Source organism: Mucor velutinosus (genome assembly GCF_035048745.1).
Source record: "Mucor velutinosus strain NIH1002 chromosome Unknown tig00001564, whole genome shotgun sequence".
Taxonomy (NCBI): Eukaryota; Fungi; Mucoromycota; class Mucoromycetes; order Mucorales; family Mucoraceae; genus Mucor; species Mucor velutinosus.
Window position 1 is genome coordinate 448,689 of NW_027041906.1, and position 21,357 is coordinate 470,045.

General features: G+C 37.7%; 4 protein-coding genes and 1 non-coding gene across 5 annotated transcripts; 4 read left to right on the forward strand and 1 right to left on the reverse strand.

Moving 5' to 3' along the window:
• Positions 1-5,341: 5,341 nt before the first annotated feature.
• On the reverse strand, positions 5,342-10,261 carry ATC70_010421 (Homogentisate 1,2-dioxygenase; the record flags this gene model as incomplete). Its single annotated transcript, XM_064829638.1, has 1 exon — positions 5,342-10,261. One exon carries the CDS (start codon positions 10,259-10,261, stop codon positions 5,342-5,344), a length of 4,920 nt encoding a protein of 1,639 aa, XP_064682140.1.
• Positions 10,262-11,325: 1,064 nt separating this feature from the next.
• ATC70_010422 lies at positions 11,326-11,408 on the forward strand. Its single transcript has one exon. It is a non-coding gene; the product is annotated as a tRNA-Leu (tRNA).
• A 307-nt stretch (positions 11,409-11,715) lies between these two features.
• Positions 11,716-14,271, forward strand: ATC70_010423 (uncharacterized protein; the record flags this gene model as incomplete). The annotated part of the gene is made up of 1 exon (XM_064829639.1): positions 11,716-14,271. The coding sequence occupies one exon, from the start codon at positions 11,716-11,718 to the stop codon at positions 14,269-14,271; it is 2,556 nt and encodes an 851-aa protein (XP_064682141.1).
• A 1,401-nt stretch (positions 14,272-15,672) lies between these two features.
• On the forward strand, positions 15,673-16,437 carry ATC70_010424 (uncharacterized protein; the record flags this gene model as incomplete). Its single annotated transcript, XM_064829640.1, has 1 exon — positions 15,673-16,437. The coding sequence occupies one exon, from the start codon at positions 15,673-15,675 to the stop codon at positions 16,435-16,437; it is 765 nt and encodes a 254-aa protein (XP_064682142.1).
• A 486-nt stretch (positions 16,438-16,923) lies between these two features.
• TAF11 (transcription initiation factor TFIID subunit 11) lies at positions 16,924-17,483 on the forward strand (the record flags this gene model as incomplete). The annotated part of the gene is made up of 2 exons (XM_064829641.1): positions 16,924-16,937; positions 17,015-17,483. 2 exons carry the CDS (start codon positions 16,924-16,926, stop codon positions 17,481-17,483), a joined length of 483 nt encoding a protein of 160 aa, XP_064682143.1.
• Between the last annotated feature and the right edge of the window lie 3,874 nt (positions 17,484-21,357).

Sequence of the window (21,357 nt, forward strand, 5' to 3'; positions counted from 1 at the left end):
AAAGCTTCGTAGGTATATAAATGAGGTTTTATTTTGTAGAGCAAACAAAGAGGAGAAAAATTCGATTAATGGAGAAGCCAGATTGAGTTGACAGTTAATCAAGGAATAGCGTCCAAACACTGTTCCCTTTTTATATATTGGTTCTGTTACACTTTCCTCGATCATATTTTTGACAGCCAATGTAAGGACTTAAAATTCCTTTATATGCTTGGCAACTGCTCAAATTAGGCATGCAATGGTCTTGGAATAAAGTCTTTAGAATCAAAATAGTGCGTGCAAAGAAGGAATTTACCCTTTCTGGTAAAATGCGCAGTACACCTTTGGCTCTTTGCCAAATCACAACCAAGCAAGCTATTGCCAAGCGGTACTAAATAGAACGCTTCCGAGCACTGGATCTATCAATTTATTCTACGTAATGACTTGTAGTTAACAAGTTCCTATATGAAACTCATCACTCAAAGCCGAAAATCGACTTATTTTAAAAATCCTTTTTTTCTCAGCAATAAATTATCCAATCTAGAACCCAATTACACCATCATCGTTTTTCTGGCAAAATTTTGCTATAGTATTATGCTCTTTCAAAGCTCTGGCTTCATACAAAGAAAATTGTAGTTAGATAGTTCAACCTGAAAATAGAAAATAATTCTGTAAATCCGGCATTTGATATGTAGTAAAGTACAGCGATCCAAGAAAATTAAATATGCGGCAGATCTACGTCAAGCAAACCATAAACGGCTGAAGACATGATACTGGAAAGTGGAGAGGCCTGTCTCGAAAAATAATCAAATTTTTAAGCGCGGAAGATATGCATAGGCTAAATTGGAAATCTCAATATTTCTGAATAAAGCAAGTTACAGTTGTCTAGTCTTAACAACAAGATTCTTCAGCATGTCATGTATCTATTGATAATTTGAAACCAGCAAGTTAATATGGCCCGTTTCGTACGCTCCAATCTTTAAAATGCTTGATCAAATTCATACTTGTGTAGTGTACACATGCGATAAGTCTACGGAGCTTCAATTTTTAATGTGCTGAATCAGGATCCATGGGATTCCAAAATCTATCGACCTTAACATTACGCGTTTCTTGATAGTAAACACCCCTTCAAACTTATATGAAACTTGTAGAAAATTCAAATGAGAATACAATGGTATCTATATCAAGTGTTTGCTGTACATTATTCAGCTAACATTTGATAAGTTAAATTTTGCGACTTTTTCACTGTTTTTAAAAGATTAATCAGTATCTGTCATCAGAACATTTTGTTAAGCATTACTAAACATTGTAGACCAAAAAATTTCCTATCAAATGAGCTATTGCTTGAAGCTCTGGCATTGTAATGAAATAGCCACCCAAACGCAACTTAATTGAAAACCGAAATTCACCGAATAGCACTCATTCAAATTCATGCTATTTGGATCTATTAGTAAAAGCGCTCAAACGTACATCAACAACCATTTAAACATACTAAAGTAAAGATACACGCTTATATCGCACATCGTGTGAATGAATCACTCCTAATCACAGTGTATTCAATCACACCCATGATGGCCGTAATAAGAGATGTTATCTTTATCCAAATAAAATCAAATCAATAACAAGCATATTCAAATATGACCACTATGCCCTGCTGCCATAGTTGCACAATATCCCAGATAAAGAGTTTCATACTTCAATAACAAACGTCACACTTTAAACCATCAAGGTTACTCAAATCAACCCTTATGGCCAGTGCTCTTGCATTGATTACCACTTTAAATCAAACATCAACAACATTTGCCAGATATCGCAATAGCAGCACCTATTGCTCTCTATCATCACTAATCCTACAAGCCAGTTGCAAGTGTATAAATACTCTTCTTTTTTTTTTTTTTTTACTCAATTTCAGGACTTTCAGTTCATTTTATATACAAATAAAATACAATTGATTTCTATTGTATTTTACTATTGCTTTATTTTTTTGTGAAATCTATTTAAACCTGATTTCACTGCAGTATGCATGTCTGTAGCATGTCTCATATATAGTACAAGTCTGTAGTACATAAAGTATCTGTAGCTAGTATCACGGATATAAGCATGTGTCTTATAGCGTGGATCATAAAGTGCACATCTGAAGCGACAAGCTCATATTGCATTAACCTTGGTGCTTATCCAGATATGGTAAACATCCGTAGTCAATGTCGGAATACAAGTATAAGTCTATAGCGCCATCCATGTTCGTGGTGCCATATATAGCCTATATCTTATATAGTATGAATCTTATAGTACTAGCGTATCTGAAGTCCATATCTTCTTGTAGTATAAATCAATATCGTACATCTAATCCAGTGTACATACAGTTTATATCTAAATCTGGTAACTGGATGAACTGTCGGAATGCAGATCATAGTGGGTGTATTCCACACCATCGGTAAAGGTAGAACCATAATTGGGTTCCTCCGCTGTTATCATGCCGCAGAAAACAATATTACCACCATCTCCCTGGACTTGAGCCTCAGTTTGATGAGGCATCAACTCTGTTAAGCACAAAGAATAAACGGATTATTATTTGTAGCATATAAAAAATGTTCAATATTATAGAAATAAGAAAAAACTTATTTGAATAAGATTAGACACAAAAACTAAAGTTTTATTGATGAAGACAAGCGTTATTCTATTTATACTAAGTTCTGAATGCCAAAGTAGCAATTTATCTTGTACAACGCTTATCACATCTGATGAACCTCAGTATTTAGATAGCTGAGATGCACTTCAATTATCATAGCTTGTCCATGTTGTTGCACAACACAGACATATTTACCCATCAAGAATACCTTAATCTTTGTAGACAGTTGTAGCCCTTCTGGCACGACAGTTACTCGTTGGTGTGGTGTTCTGGTGCATTGATACACTCATATAATTGATATAAAATTGCATGTTATCTCTTGATGGTGCGTTGATACTGTTATTCTAGTCGATGCGATCTTTATTTGGTGCGTTGCTAATCAATGTTGGTGTTTACTCATTGGTGTCGTTTCTATTTTGTTGTTGTTACATATCCATGTACTCGTGGTGCTCTTGTCCAGTTTAGCCGAAGATCTAATCAATGTTTGGAGCCGATATTGTTGAATCGATGGATTAGTCAGGGATCTAAATGAGATTGCGCGCTAATAGCCAAGGATTACCAATTTGAACTGTGGATTTGACCCTGGACTTTGACTCAGAATAGATGCAAACCAATTGATGAGGAATCGGTACTATATTCGAGTAGAATTACAACAATGGAATTGGGGCGTTACTATTTTAAACAATGGATCAACTCAAGAACGCGGGTACATGAAATTGACATTAGATTAAAAGCAATTCAATTTGAGGTTACATTTTGATCAGGGCACTGATATTCGGATCTGAATTGAGTTTGACAGGAGAATAACAATAGAACAATAGCATATATAAATAGCATTTTGAATGGCATCTTAATAAACATTATCCATTTTCTTCTTATTTTAACCTGGAGTTTAGTTACTAGTGTCAATTTAGTACGGACAACCTAAAGAACCCTTGAATTCATCTCTTATAATTATTGGGATAGTTCTTATAGTCTTCCTTTCCACACAACATTACTTATATCTTGACTATCAACTATCAAAATAATCATTAGAGAAAGTTTAATATTTATTAAAATTGATACTCTGCGGTGCTGGTTTTGTGAAATGTGTAGCGAAATGTGTGGAAGATCTTGCAGTAATAGTTGATCCCGAGACAAAACCAAGTAATTAGAGCTGTTTAAGTTGCTGATGTGTTGCAATAACCTTGATGTAGACAGTATCTCAGCGATTAAATGTGTATATAAAGTTATGTACCTAAAAGATTTAAACGTAGTAAGAAAGTTCAATTTATTTCCAATGTGTTGTGTAGATCAAAATATATGTCAAATTATAAAATGTAAGAGTAACGGGTTTAAACACCAGTTCAGGAACAGCGTTCTGATAGGCTCAGAGTTCAGATACCGCTTCTTGGAATCAACACCACCACAAAATCCTTTTACCATCATGACAAAATATCAAGGTTGAAGGGTATTCTGACAGTGATTTAGATCTGCAGGATATCATTGACAGACTAAACGCAAACAAGAATAAGAAGCGCAGGTTTAAACCTAGAGCGCCAGCTACCAGGAACATTAAACAGCGATTAACATGGATAACGCACAACATTACACAAACTATATTGGATAAAATCAATGCTCCAATCTAATATTAATAAAGCAACATTTTATCCATTCAACTAAAAGGCTATAACATCTTCCTGCATGTGGAATTTGAGGCTTTACAGACTAAAATTCACGGAAAAAAAAGAATAAAAAAACAGTAATGTCAACTTGATAAAGATATATTTTATTATCAAACTGACAGGTGTAAAGTAAACTGAAGTCTCTCTACTGGCCAGGTAGATGATCCTTCTTATATACTATAACAATGGATAAAAGTTCTATTAATTAGATTGACAAATAAGTCAACTCAGATCAACTAATGTCTAATCATGCTAAAAGACAACTCCAGCAAGCTAATCATGATTTAGCTCTGTCTGGATGAATAATTAGACTCTCATCCGAAGTACCCTGATCTATCCTTTCCATAAGGATAATTAATATCGATCTAGTAGCATGTATCCGATAGGTACAGTCTTCTTAGTCTATATTAATAGTACATATCTGAGTGTATATCGCTAAGCATACATCTTTAGCATGTATCTGGATATATGGCATGTCTATAGCATATCGTATGCATGTCTATAGCATGTCTCATATATAGTACAAGTCTGTAGTACATAAAGTATCTGTAGCTAGTATCACGGATATAAGCATGTGTCTTATAGCGTGGATCATGAAGTGCACATCTGAAGCAACAAGCTCATATTGCATTAATCTTGGTGCCTATCCAGATATGGTAAACATCCGTAGTTAATGTCGGAATACAAGTATAAGTCTATAGTGCCATCCATGTCCGTGGTGCCATCTATAGCCTATATCTTATATAGTATGAATCTTATAGTACTAGCGTATCTGAAGTCCATATCTTCTCATGATCATAGTATAAATCGATATCGTACATCTAATCCAGTGTACATACAGTTTATATCTAAATCTGGTAACTGGATGAACTGTCGGAATGCAGATCATAGTGGATGTATTCCACATTTGCCCCCACCAGTTTCAACGCATGTTGACTAATTCAAAGAATTATGTAAACGATCAATGATCTGTATTTCGCATTCGCTGACAAAGATATAACGCAATGTGATAGTCTAAAGGTGCTACTGCAATTTGCATGTTGCCCTGATATATCCCATGACAAACATCACTTTACTGTTCTGCAACGTTGAGTCTCTTAGAGCCTCTCAAACGCTTGTCAGAATCATCACGCTTACGCTTTGATTTGGAGGAAGCAGTGTCACTATTTAGTGCCTGTCTTCTCTTCTCAAGCAGCTCGTATTCCTTGATCTTTGCCCAGTACTTACGAATGGTTTGAGGGTTGTTGAACGATGCAGCAGTTTCCCAGGAGTTGACAGCTTCTCCAAATGTCTTCCATTTTACCAAATACTCTCTATTGTGTTCAGGACCACGATGCGCTCTGATCTCGTCAACCTCATATACTTCTTGTTCGATGATAGACTCGTCGATTGCTACCAGCTTCAATTCAGATGGCACATAGTCGCGATGTAGTAGTTCATTCATATCGTCTTTCAACACATATGTAGATCTTTTCTTTTGAACAACTTGATAAGGTCCATCATAAGCGGCCTCAAGTTTGCTTTCTCTATGCGGAAGTCTTACCATAACCCAATCACCAACTTTGAAGTGTGTAATCTTGTGATGCTTATTGAATCGCGTTGCTTGCTCTTCAATAATGCGTTGTGTTCTTTGGTTAATAGCTGGAAAGACAACCTGGTTCATAATCTCTGCCTTCTTGCGTAGCTCACCGAGAGTCATTGGCTTCTTTGGTAAGTTGTCCTTGATCTTAGGATCATCGTAGTCTACGAATCTATTCAATGGTCTAGCAAACATCAATTGAAAAGGTGCACTCTCAGTGCGATACCTAATTTTTGTGTTTATAGCCAGTTGAGTTCCAGGTAGAACCGAGTCCCAGTCATAGATGTGTTCACTGACCATCTTACGAAGTGCATTAAGAATATTTTTAACACCTGATTCGGATGCACCATTGCCCCTAGCGTGGAAAGCCGTAGAGTATCTTTGATTGATGCCAAGTGCTTTACCGATCTCGCTCATCAAAGCACTCTTGAATTCACGTCCATTATCAGATTGTAGTATTTGTACTACGCCAAAGTCTCCAAAGATGGTAGTCAGAGCTCTAGCGACAGTATCGGTTTGTTTGTTGGGCAATGCACGAGTTATAATAAATCTGGTGCAAATGTCGTATACAACTAATATATATATATTGCCATTGTTGGTTGGAGTTAACGGACCAAGAAAGTCAATGCCTATGTGATCAAATGGACCATACGCTACAACGTTTCTCAGTTCATGGTAACCCTTTTGAACTACATTATGCCTTGCACATTCCATACATGATTGACAAATTGCCTTTGCATCATCATATAGACCTGTCCAATGAATACCTTCTTCATGTAGTTTCTTGACAATACTAGTGGCACCAAAGTGTCCAAATTCATGAGTTTCACGAAGCAGTTGGTCTCTCTCATTGTCAGGTGGTGCAATGTAAGCAACGCTTTCATAATTGCCCTCCTTGATCTTCATAGCAAGTACATTCAAGTGCTTGTCTTTATTATAGACTACGTTGTTCTTGGTTAGATAATGCTTTGTTTGCTTATTGTTGCCAATGAATCGTTTCTTGGAGCCTTTGCTTCTCATGATATTCTTTTGTAATTTAGCAATTTTCTTATCACTGTCTCCCGCCAGCTCTGTATAATCTTCTAAAGGTTCATACAAGCGACTAAGTTTGTCAGGTAAGATGTTGTCTAAGCCCTTGATATGAGTGAATTGCAGTTGGGGATACTCGTTTAAAATCTCCATGTAATTTTGAATGACTCTAGTAGGACATTTACATGTGTAGATATAAATCAGAGCTCGATGATCTGTCATAACCTCAATCTCAGGATGCCCGTACAATAAGGGTCGCAAACGAACTAAACCGAATAACACGGCATACAGTTCTCGTCTCAGGACAGGCCAGTTCTGTTGGGATTTGGTCAGAGATTTGCTCAACATCGCCACATAGACTGTGCGTCCTTGATCGTCGCGCTGCGTCAAAATGACTGCAACTGCATATAAGCTAGCATCACATTCAAGATAAAATTTCTTATTCATGTCTGGTGCAGTCAGTAAAGCTTCAGATAACAAGACCTTCTTGATAATCTCAAGTCGTTTGGTGTGCTCCTCAGTCCATTTGCTACCAGCATCTGGATCATTTCGTAGAGCATCAATAGGCGCCATCAGTTTTGACAGATTTGGGATGTGTGGTCTCAAATATGAAATAACACCAGCTAGTTGTTTAACCTGTTTGGCAGATTTGCATGGACCCCAATGATCAATGTCAGAGAGACGTCGCATGTCAACCTTGGAAACATGAGGACCAACTACAAAGCCTAGCAAGTAGATGCTAGATCGAAACCAGGAGCACTTTTCAACACCAATCTTTAAGTTGGCATGTGTCAAGCGTCTCAGCACCTCCTTAATCAATTCGCAATGACTGGATAAGGATGAAGATACGAGGCATAGGTCGTCCACATAGACCTCCACGTTGGGCATATCAGAAAACAAAATGTTCATGACAGAGCTAAAGACAGATGTGATTGGGCGCAACCCGAAACAGCAGCCTAACCATCTATACGATTTTCCTCTAAAATTGAACAAAAGCACATTTCTTGATATGTCAGAAATTCTAAATGAAAAATATGCGTTTTTCAGATCGATTTTCGAAAATATTGTCCCCTTCTGCTTGATCCGGGTGAAGATATCCTGTATATTTGGTATCTCAAATTGGTTTGTATTGTTGGGCATATGCTGGTTGATCCTCCGCACATCCATACAAACTCGAGTTTTGGTGGGTTTGCCATCATTGTCCTTCTTTGATACTGCAATGAGAGGGCTGTTGAATAAGCCGTTAGGTCTACACTGTTCTACAATTCCTGCATCCAGCCATTCATTCAATTGCTTTTCGATTTCGGGCATTGCATGATGTGCGATCGGATATTGCTTGACGTAGTAATCAACATTCTCCTTGATTGGTATAGTGATCTCAGATTCAGGCACGTTACAAAACGTTCCAGGCTTGATTCTCTGATTCTCATCAATAGCATCTTGGATGTTGCTCATATACTTATTCTCCTCAGCTTGGGATTCAAAGATTGATGCGGTTTCTGGATCAATAGAATGTTTAGTATCAAAATTGACATTTTCGAAATCGATGCTTTCAAGAAGCTCTGATTTCTCTTCCTCTGTAAGATGTCCAATATCAGCAAACTTGTGAGCAACGCCAGTTAGCCCAATTCTAAGTCGACTCAATGTGTCTACACCCAGTAGCACATCAAAATCGCCTAGGTCCTGAATAAAATTGGATAGCTCAAACGAGTGATCAAATGCAATGTCATTAAGATATCTTATCTTGATAGCTGGTGTTTTACCCAATCTCTTTACTGAATGACTCAGAAAGTTCAAATTGCCTTCAACAGAAATAATATCTTGGGAAGTGAATAGTAATTTATTGTGAAAAATGTTTTTATTTAAGAAGGTGGAATCTGATCCCGTATCTACTTTCGCGATCAAACGGACTGGTTTTCCTTCTTTGCTCTCTAAAATAATAGGAGTCAGTAACTGAAATGGATTGAAACTTTCAGGTACATTTTTCACATTAGACTTACAGTTGAGCGAGGCATCCTCTGCTTCAATCTCGTCCAAGCAAGCATCTATTTCCTCCATGGTGACATCTCCAACAGCATCACCAATGTCAGAATCAGTGCTACTTTCCATGGTAACATCGTTGGTCTCAGAACCAGAACCAGACTTGTTGTCCTTGCGAACAGTGGTTGTTTGTACAGTATGCACACCAATGTTCTTCCTTGATTCTCTCTCCTTCTTCCAGTCGTAGAACTCTTGACAACGATGACCGTAAGCACGGGGCTTACCACAAAAGTTGCAGGTTTTGGGATCAGAGGATGAGGAATTCATAGAATACGGAGCAGCAGTAGTAGCCCGGTTAGGCTTGTTGTCAGAGCCAAAGTGCTTCAATCTTGACTTACAGTCAATGGTGTTGTGGTTGGCATTGCTCCCGCCATGCTTCGCACAGAAATACCCAGTGGCAGATACCCTTGCCATCTTTGTTCTCGAACCAGAACCACCAGAACCACCCTTACACTTACCTCTGATGTCGACCTCAACATCATCATCACCACGATTTTGCTCGTCAACAAGGAACAAAGGCAACACACACTCATAGATCTCGTTGATAGTCCATTTGTGGTTGGAACCATGCTTGACGGACATTTGGTTGACCATCATTTGCTGATTCTTGCGTAACAGCGTGAACTGATAGAACTTGGCTAACATGTTGCTGTTAGGAGGGAAGCCACAATCCTTGACGTACTTCATGAACTTATTCGTATAGTCCTGTAGAGTATCTTTGTTCTTCATGCGCATGCTGAAGAGTTTGGCCATGGATTCCTCAGAGTTGATGGGAGCACCAAAATGTTTGCGGAACAATGCCTTGGCTTGATCCCAATCATTGCATGCCAGAAGATCATTCTTGGTCCATGATTCGAAGTCAAATGGCAGTGAAACAGGCACGTAGCGTTTCCAAACCAAATTTACTTCATTACCGGATGCTCTGATGACGTTCTCAAAAGCACTGAAGAAATGATCGACTGTGGTGAATCTTGGATGGTCAGGCCAATGCTTAGCTTGTCCTACCACCTGGAAACGGGGGATCTCATTGAGATTGACAGGTCTTGCTTTGGAATCAGCCCTCTTAGTAATCGCATTGACTTGCTTGCTGAGCCATTCGATAGACGCAGATGCTTCATCAGCCGCCAAGCGTTCTTCCTCAGTGTAAGTATCACCAGCGTTACGATGGATCTGATCCAAGCGAGCCTGAGCAGTGTCAATCTTCTTGAGAAGATGATCAACTGCAGAAAGTTGAGCGTGCTCATCCACTTGCATAGATGAGTCATAAGGAGAAGAAACACGGATAGAGTCTTGAGCAATATCCTCTTGAGTGTTTTCGGTAGCGTTGTATTGGTTGTGAGACATGATAAAAATAGTTTTTAAAGTAGAATAATAAAATGTAGAGTATAAGATAAAGTGTAAAAGTGATAACCTTTGAGTTGAAAAAAATGTGGAATTTGAGGCTTTACAGACTAAAATTCACGGAAAAAAAAGAATAAAAAACAGTAATGTCAACTTGATAAAGGTATATTTTATTATCAAACTGACAGGTGTAAAGTAAACTGAAGTCTCTCTACTGGCCAGGTAGATGATCCTTCTTATATACTATAACAATGGATAAAAGTTCTATTAATTAGATTGACAAATAAGTCAACTCAGATCAACTAATGTCTAATCATGCTAAAAGACAACTCCAGCAAGCTAATCATGATTTAGCTCTGTCTGGATGAATAATTAGACTCTCATCCGAAGTACCCTGATCTATCCTTTCCATAAGGATAATTAATATCGATCTAGTAGCATGTATCCGATAGGTACAGTCTTCTTAGTCTATATTAATAGTACATATCTGAGTGTATATCGCTAAGCATACATCTTTAGCATGTATCTGGATATATGGCATGTCTATAGCATATCGTATGCATGTCTATAGCATGTCTCATATATAGTACAAGTCTGTAGTACATAAAGTATCTGTAGCTAGTATCACGGATATAAGCATGTGTCTTATAGCGTGGATCATGAAGTGCACATCTGAAGCAACAAGCTCATATTGCATTAATCTTGGTGCCTATCCAGATATGGTAAACATCCGTAGTTAATGTCGGAATACAAGTATAAGTCTATAGTGCCATCCATGTCCGTGGTGCCATCTATAGCCTATATCTTATATAGTATGAATCTTATAGTACTAGCGTATCTGAAGTCCATATCTTCTCATGATCATAGTATAAATCGATATCGTACATCTAATCCAGTGTACATACAGTTTATATCTAAATCTGGTAACTGGATGAACTGTCGGAATGCAGATCATAGTGGATGTATTCCACACTGCACACTCTCTATATCTACTTCCATTTATATCTCGATCAGATCTCAAATTACATATACTACCTAAACGTATTAGCATATGATAAAATATATAAGGAAAGATGGCCGAGTTGGTCTAAGGCGTCACGTTAAGGTCGTGATCTCTTCGGAGGCGTGGGTTCAAATCCCACTCTTTTCACTTTTATTTTTGGTTCAGTTTTGCTTACGTAAGCGATTGTCGTGACTAAAGTGTCAGGTACACATAGTCTTTGTGTGTAATCTTTTAATTTAGTATAAATATTGTCAGGTACACATAGTCTTTGTGTGTAACCTTTTAATTTAGTATAAATATCAAATCAGTTTGCAAAACAATAAAGATCATCTTTTTTCTCAATTCTATTCTTTTATATACATTTGCCAAGGTCTACTCAATAACCGTATCTCTATTAACGACATTTGGTAGCAGCAGAACCATTTGATCATTTATTTGAAACTATTTATTGTGAATGAATAGCTTGACTGAGGAAGAAATCAAAAAACTCAAGAACCAATTTGAAATAGAAGAAAGAGTCGTTCAAATACTAAAATTTGAAAGTGATATCGAAGCTTATAACAACAAGTTCAGAAAAACAAGACCGGGTCAATTTACTCAAGAAGAAAGAATCAAATCATCAAAAGCTAGACAAGAACATTGGAATCAACTAGCTACAAGTATCGCAAAAAAGTGGTTTGGATTAGACAACATTAACTTAGACAATAACAATAACGACAATAATATGACTGAACAAGATGGGAGTCCATTAGGTACTACTGGTGATAGTAGTGACATTATAAAGCTTGCTGAAATCTTGAAGGAGGTAATCCTTGCCAAGACATCCAAGGAAGACGATTTCGAGTTTTTGGAACGGCCCAAAAGTTACAATGGTTCAAGGGATCCCTTCATTATTGAATCTTGGATCCAGACGCTCGAAGACTTTGCGGATATCAAGAAGTTTGATAATGATAAAATTGCCAAATTAGGTATCACTCTTTTGACAGGTGCTGCCAAAGTTTGGTATCAAAATCTGCGTTTGCTAAATTCTGCGCCTACTAATTGGTTACACTTCAAGACCGAATTAAGAGCATTTTTTAAACCGGATAATGCTATCTCGGTTGCTCGGGATCGCATGCGCGCCTTACGACAGAAGTCTACCATTGCTCAATATGTTCAAGAATTCATGACTATCAAACTCAGTATTCCAAGAATGACAGACGAAGAAGCAGTTGACAAGTTTTTATCTGGCCTTCGAGATCCCAACGCTCGAATTCACATCAAGGACAGCATTTACATGGAAGAGCCTGTTTTAACTGAGGCCATCCGTGCTGCTCATAACTATGAAGGAAATCGTTTAGATTCCAGTTCCTCTATTTCTCGGGGTTTTTCGGTGGATACTATGGATCTTCAGGTGGATGATCCAATGGATTTGTCGGTGATGGAGCGCCGTGAATTATACAACATCATGAAATCTTGGAACAACTCTAGTGGTCGTGTTGGTTTTGCAATGGGTGCTCGTGGTGGTTTTGGAGGCGGCAATCGTAGGGATTTTAATGGCCTTCGTGGTGGTCGTGGCAATACTCGTGGAAGTTACAATGGCTCTCGGGGTAGTCGTGGCGGCCAACAGCATCGTGGTGGGCGTGGTGGCCGTGCTCGTAATGGTGATCGTGCTAATGTACAATGTCACAACTGTGAAGGTTTCGGTCATTACATGAGGGATTGTCCTTCTGAACCTCGACAGCAATTGAATTATGCCGAGGCTGGCAACATTGATCATGGCTTTGATGGTGCTTCTGAAGACAATAAAGACTTTGATTATTCTGCTTATTTGTATTGTGTCTTACCTACCTCTAAGTCGTATGTTGAACCTCTGGTAATTGACGATACTCTAATCAAGAAGGATCTGGAATTTGTGATGTCTGCTGGTAAAATTGATACAAAATTGCCCCTGTACAATGGTTGGGTGAATGGCCATTTGTGCTCTGTATTGATTGATTCTGGTGCTTCTGCTAATTATATTAGTCCGAAACTGTCCTCCGTAGTTACACAATCAAGAGCTGTTAAAGGTCAAGCCGTGGAAACTGCTAATGGCCATCAATCTGCTATCTCATCTATTGCCACTTTGTCTTTACAATTGAGTGATTATACGGATGATATGGAAGCTTATGTATTTGATACAAAATTTGATCTGATTTTGGGCAACTCATGGCGGCGTCAGGTTCGACCTATTCCTGATTGGTTCCATAGTTCATGGTCAATTAAGCTTCCCAATGGTGGTTCTACATTAATCATGCCAATTCAAACGCAGACGAAGCCCAAAAATCTACTACACAATCAAGAGATGGTTCTGGAATCTGGTGATGCTGGTGCTGCTATGGATGCTACGTTTGGTGATGCTGATACTAATAAGATTGGTTCTACTCGTGGTACAGATATGGTTGATGCCGATGTTAATTTTGTGGGATCTAAGGGTAAATTTGTTGGTTCTGGGGTTGATGCAGGAGTAGACGGTGATGTTACTGTTGGATCTGAGGGTATTGATGATGTCGATGATTGTAATTTTGTGATTACTGCAAGACAATTTGAGAGGATGTTAAGAAAGAAACAAGTGGAGGAGTGTTTTCTGGTCTCCCCAAGGGAATTGCATGGTCTTTTGAATTTGAACAATGTGGATGTGGTGCTGACGGATCAAGACAAGGAGAATGAAGCCTGGTGTGCTGAGTTTGCTGAAGCCTATCCTGATGTTTTCAAGGGATCATTGGATACGTTGCCTCCGGTTCGTCGTACTGATGGTGAAATGATTGAGTTGGAGCCTGGTACCAAGCCTATTTCTCGGGCACCTTATAGGATGTCTCCATTGGAATTGAAGGAATTGCGACAACAATTGGATGATTTACTAAGTAAAGGATTCATTGAACCATGTGTGTCGGAATGGGGTAGTCCTGTACTCTTTGTCAAGAAACCCAATGTAGTGCGATCAACACCAGGTATGGTCAATTTTCTTGGTCGGTCATGGCGATGGGTGTGAAATACATCCACTATGATCTGCATTCCGACAGTTCATCCAGTTACCAGATTTAGATATAAACTGTATGTACACTGGATTAGATGTACGATATCGATTTATACTATGATCATGAGAAGATATGGACTTCAGATACGCTAGTACTATAAGATTTATACTATATAAGATATAGGCTATAGACTTATACTTGTATTCCGACATTGACTACGGATGCTTACCATATCTGGATAGGCACCAAGATTAATGCAATATGAGCTTGTTGCTTCAGATGTGCACTTCATGATCCACGCTATAAGACACATGCTTATATCCGTGATACTAGCTACAGATACTTTATGTACTACAGACTTGTACTATATATGAGACATGCTATAGACATGCATACGATATGCTATAGACATGCCATATATCCAGATACATGCTAAAGATGTATGCTTAGCGATATACACTCAGATATGTACTATTAATATAGACTAAGAAGACTGTACCTATCGGATACATGCTACTAGATCGATATTAATTATCCTTATGGAAAGGATAGATCAGGGTACTTCGGATGAGAGTCTAGTTATTCATCCAGACAGAGCTAAATCATGATTAGCTTGCTGGAGTTGTCTTTTAGCATGATTAGACATTAGTTGATCTGAGTTGACTTATTTGTCAATCTAATTAATAGAACTTTTATCCATTGTTATAGTATATAAGAAGGATCATCTACCTGGCCAGTAGAGAGACTTCAGTTTACTTTACACCTGTCAGTTTGATAATAAAACATACCTTTATCAAGTTGACTTTACTGTTTTTTTATTCTTTTTTTTCCGTGAATTTTAGTCTATCAAGCCTCAAATTCTACAATGGGATTGAAAAATTCGGGTGCAAGATGGATGTATTTGATGAATGATGTCCTAAAGGAATATCTTGATGATTTCGTGATTTGCTACATTGATGACTGTCTGATTTATACAAAGGGTGATGACATTGAACTACACAAGAAACATCTACATCTACAGTGCGCGAAAAAAACGTTCCAGTGTTTTGCCAATTCGTAGTTTTACACTTACAGCTCTGTCAATTTTTTCCAGTTTTAAAACTAAAGTAAGACTACGAAAGCTTGAGTTTTTAGCCACAAAATGAGCTACTAAAATAATTGATACAGTAGATATTAAGCAAGTGCAACTGACGTAAAGTAAAAAATTTCGATTTTGTAAAATTGGAAATATCGCTTGATGACCTTATTGTTTGTATACATTCCACGAAAGTAATCTGAGAGCCGTAATTTTTTATATCAATAATGTTTAAAATGTTAGTTATCCGAGGAATGCTTAAAAAAGTATAAAGAAGCCTGAGATTTTGGTCTTTTCCCTCATTATATTTTACCATTTTTACTTCATCACTTTTTTTAACATGACACGTCCCATTCCTCAGGAGGTTCAAGGATCTGCCAAGGCTCTTTTCAACCAAGGTTGTTCCCTCCGTGCCATCCAAAAAATCTTCCCAAACTTGTCCGTCAGTGTACTTTCTCGCTATAGGAAGAAGTTTCTTGGTCATTCAAAACATGCCAAACCCGGAAGACGCAGCAAAATCACTACGCAAAATATGAACTACATTGAGAGGAATCTCCGCAATGGTAATTTAGACGGCCCGAAGGGTGTGCAGTGCTACCTTGCTCATATGGGAGTTCAGATGACTTTGAGGAATATACAGTATATACTCAAGCGCAAAGGGTTCAAGGCTAAAAGAAAGGTAAAGACCAATTTCGTGTCTGCGGAGAACCGGAAAAAACGTCTTGTGTGGGCCAAGAGACATCGACATTTGACTGCGGACGATTGGCGTGAATGGGGATTTTCCGATGAAACCAGGGTCAACATTTGGGGATCTGACGGCGAATCTTTCTACTGGACTGACAGGCCCACTGAGTTGATGCCTCATCAAACTGAGGCTCAAGTTCAGGGAGATGGTGGTGGCGTTGTTTTCTGGGGCATGATAACAGCGGAGGAACCCAGCTATGGTTCCACCATTACCAAAGGAACTGTTAACTCAGAAGTTTATGCTGAAATTCTGGACTCATCTTTGCTAGACACTATCGAGTACTATGGGCTGGACAAGAAAACGTTTAGATTCAAGCAAGATAACGCAGGACCACATACTTCTGGTCCCATTAAAAAATAGTTCACGCATCACGGATTCTCTGTGCAAAGTGTCCTTGATTGGCCCTCCCCAAAGCCCTGACCTAAACCCCATTGAACATGTCTGGCATCAACTAAAACGTCGTTTGAACAAGTACCCTACTAGGGCCGCCAGCATTTCTGAGTTAGAAGACAGAATTGAGCAGGAATGTTATAAATTCACAAGAGAAGACTGTCTTAAATACATAGGCAGCATGCCACGCCGAATCAAAGCGGTTATCAAGAGTAAAGGTGGTCCAACTAAATATTGAGCTTTTTTATAAGATTTAATAAATTCGACTTTTCACTTTTCATGAGGCTACCATTCTTTTTCTAATTACGTGAATAAAGTGCATAATATATCATCTGATAGCCAACTACTTAGGCTATTTACGAAACTAAGCAAACCCCAGTAGCTTTGATATTTGCAGAGAAAACTGGCTATAAGTGCAATTTGGCAAAACACTGGAACGTTTTTTTCGCGCACTGTATGTCAAAGGACTGGTTCACTCTTGGGATGAATATGTGGATTCATCACTGTTCTCTTGTCGTATCCGCAAGCATGCTACTACTGGATATAGTCCTTTTTACCTGGTCTATGGTCAAGAGCCTGTGTTGCCTGGCGATTCTCGTCGTCCGTTTATGGATCCTTTAACTGAGGAAGACCCTGAATTGATTGCTGAAGATGTTCTTGCTCGCATTCGTGATCTCAAGGAAAAGCGATTTGAGGCCAAGGAACAGATGATACTACAGGCTCGCAAGGACAAGGAACGATGGGATGCTGCGCTCAAGAGCAACAAGGCCCAAATTTTTGAGGTGGGGGATTATGTCATGTTGAGGCATGAATCCAAGAAGGGTTTGGAGTTCAATTGGATGGGTCCATATGTATTTTTGAAAACAAATTTGGATTACAACATCTACCAAATTCAAGAAATCGAAGGAAAAGTCTACAACTCCTGGGTTCACACGGATCGTCTCCATTCTGTCCAGTATGATGGTGCCAAACCCCAAAAATCTTGGTATATTCCTCGTGTTGCTAGAGCAAAATAGAAGTTTTTTTTCTTTGCCTACCCGTACTTTCTTTTGGGAGGAAGGTAGTGTCAGGTACACATAGTCTTTGTGTGTAACCTTTTAATTTAGTATAAATATCAAATCAGTTTGCAAAACAATAAAGATCATCTTTTATCTCAATTCTATTCTTTTATATACATTTGCCAAGGTCTACTCAATAACCATATCTCTATTAACGACAAAAGATATAGTTTTAGAGTAGACTTAGACTAATGTATTGTTACAGGCGAGTGAGTAGTAGTGTATACAGTTTTGATAAAAGAGTATGAAAGAGATGGTAAATTAGACAAAGAAGCAGATCTAACTATCAAATGAGCACCAGGTTTGTAGTTGTCCAACTAGAACAAACAAATAAACAGAAGTAAAAGTGGAAAATAGAAAGTAATACAAAGATGTATATAAAAGAGTTTACAATGAATTGATTATAATATGGAAGATATGTAAAGAATTCAAGGGATCTTACAAATAACAGATGTTTGATATAAGAAAAGAAGTAAATATAACAGCCAATGAGCTTTATAAAAGATGTATATTGTAATGTTGGTAAAGTATAAGATCCTTTTATTAATTGATTTTGAGAGTTATGCTTTTATATTATTTTGCTATTATTTATGTCTGTAATAACTTCCTGGTTGACGTAGGATTGATTTGTGGATTGATAATATATCTCTACTGATATCTTTCGATAAATGAAGAATTGCTTACTTAATTTACAAGGGCCAATGAATACGGCTTTGCATAATTTGGTTATGCAATTGCATTTCATGGACTTAAGAAGTAAGGTTTGATATAAGATTGTTCTTTTTGGATAAAAGATAAGGAGAGCATTGCAGCGTTGATCTGGGTCCTTAATTCATGTCTGCTTGATATGTGGCACTTCGAGTTGAGAAAGAGTTGTGGACAGAGTGTAATTTAGGCGATACCAAATGTGATGTGTTTTATTTGTATGATAGAGACAAGCAGATTGAATGATTATATTATATTATTATATGGTGGCAGAGAAAAAAGTAGAAGTTATAATTTGTAACATCAGTTTGCCAAATAATAAAGATTATCTTTTTTTGTATATGTTAAGCACAAGCAAGAAATAAAAGAATTATTATTTGTAGCTTGTAAAAAAAAGTTTGATATTATAAAAACAAGAAAAGACTTATTTGAATAAGATCAGACACAAAAACTAAATGTCTATTGATGAAGACAAGAGTTATCCTGTTTATACTATATTTTGAATGTCAAAGTAGCAATTTATCTTGTATAACGCTTATCATATATGGTAGACCTCAGCATTTGGATAGCCGAGATGCAGCTTAATTATCATTGCGGAAATTAAGGCTTGATAGACTAAAATTCACGAAAAAAAAGAATAAAAAAACAGTAAAGTCAACTTGATAAAGGTATGTTTTATTATCAAACTGACAGGTGTAAAGTAAACTGAAGTCTCTCTACTGGCCAGGTAGATGATCCTTCTTATATACTATAACAATGGATAAAAGTTCTATTAATTAGATTGACAAATAAGTCAACTCAGATCAACTAATGTCTAATCATGCTAAAAGACAACTCCAGCAAGCTAATCATGATTTAGCTCTGTCTGGATGAATAACTAGACTCTCATCCGAAGTACCCTGATCTATCCTTTCCATAAGGATAATTAATATCGATCTAGTAGCATGTATCCGATAGGTACAGTCTTCTTAGTCTATATTAATAGTACATATCTGAGTGTATATCGCTAAGCATACATCTTTAGCATGTATCTGGATATATGGCATGTCTATAGCATATCGTATGCATGTCTATAGCATGTCTCATATATAGTACAAGTCTGTAGTACATAAAGTATCTGTAGCTAGTATCACGGATATAAGCATGTGTCTTATAGCGTGGATCATGAAGTGCACATCTGAAGCAACAAGCTCATATTGCATTAATCTTGGTGCCTATCCAGATATGGTAAACATCCGTAGTCAATGTCGGAATACAAGTATAAGTCTATAGTGCCATCCATGTCCGTGGTGCCATCTATAGCCTATATCTTATATAGTATGAATCTTATAGTACTAGCGTATCTGAAGTCCATATCTTCTTGTAGTATAAATCGATATCGTACATCTAATCCAGTGTACATACAGTTTATATCTAAATCTGGTAACTGGATGAACTGTCGGAATGCAGATCATAGTGGATGTATTCCACAAATAGATTCATATCTGTATAATGTCATTGATGCTCGAGCTTTTAAATCACTGTAATCTCACATTTCAAAATACAGATCTGGTTTTGTGCAATGCAGAGAATCCCAGTAGCTATAAAGCACTGCAACTTACCTACTTTTTCGGCAACACAGCCTACTACACCTCATTTTTAGGTCAAATTCTGTCCAAATGTTACCGTTTTTCAACTCGAATAACTCATGCCACAACGCGTTTTGGACGCTTGGAATAGTGCCAAACGATTCCCCTTGCCTACGCTTTACTTGCTGATGCTTCATTTCGAAATTTTTTGGTTCATTGAAAATTCATGAAAATCATCGTTTTTTTCACGAGTATTAGCAAAGGAAAATTCTTGTAAGTCAAACGATCGCTTTTTTCACCCAAAAAATGAAGATTTTTCCTATGATAAATATAAGACCAAATTGATCGTAAATACGGAATGCAACACTGGAAACTCTTTCTATGAGATTTTCCTATGTGAAATTTTGACATTTTGGCAAAAAACATGTTTTCATATTTTTGCAAATTGCTCATTATTTTCGATCTGAAAGCTGAATGTAATGAGCACCATTCGATGCATCTTCTTTAGTTCTGTAAAGTTATATTAGAAAGACGGATGTGATAACGAGAGTTTTTATAGTCAAATTTGGCAAAAACGTTTAAAAGATGTTAAATCAAGACAAGTTTGAACACGAAAATACCCACTGCACAAATACATATTAGATTACCGCAATTAAGGCTGCCGCGGCAGAAGACTTAGGCCAAATCTACTGGCCGTGACGTCGGATAGGGCGCCCTCTCATTCTTCCATACCACCTTTTTTTTTTCCCTTTTTTGCAAAACGCGTTTAATATCAAACCATGGTGGTTTTGGAAACTCTTTGATTGATAATAGCACTCTATCTTCTGATAACACTGTCGTACACTGATAGAAGTACTTTATACTGCTTCTTTAAATTGGAATATATTAGGTACCATTCGATAACGAGCACTGAAAGGCGTAGAATTAACACTAACTGAATTTGTTTATTAGGTTTTGATGATTCTTTTTGTCTGTTTGATGTAAGTGCTGCTGCCAGTACTTCTCTGCTATTTCTGTTGTCTGCTTCTTTGGTGTATCATGTCTGGTGGTTGCTTCTTTAGCCTTTGTCCGGTCTCTGGTGTCGTTCATTCTTTGGTTTTTCTATGGTACTGGTATTGCTGCTGCTGCTAATCTGGCCTTTCCTGGTCTACTGTATTTGCTGCATGCTCGTTCTCTGGTCTATCTCTGGTGGTAAGTGGTAAGTAACTTCTTTGGTCTTTGTTTGCTCTCTGCTAATGGCGTTTGTTCTTTAGTTTGTCTATGGTACTGGTGTTGCTGCTGCTAATCTGGTCTTTTCTGGTCTTCTATATTTGGTGCATGCTCGTTCTCTGGTCTGTCTCCGGTGATTGCTTATACTCTTCTGGTCTATCTGTGGCTGTGATAGGTGGTAAGTATCTTCTTTCTTCTGGTCGCAATGATATAAAACTTCTTTGAACGCTTATATTATTGCTTCCTTTCTCGTGAGAATGCATTCATGATGCTTGCCTTGTTGCGCTTTTTTCTTTTTGTTTTTCTTTTGTTGGTAGTGTTTCCTCTGTAGCTTTACATGAAACAATACT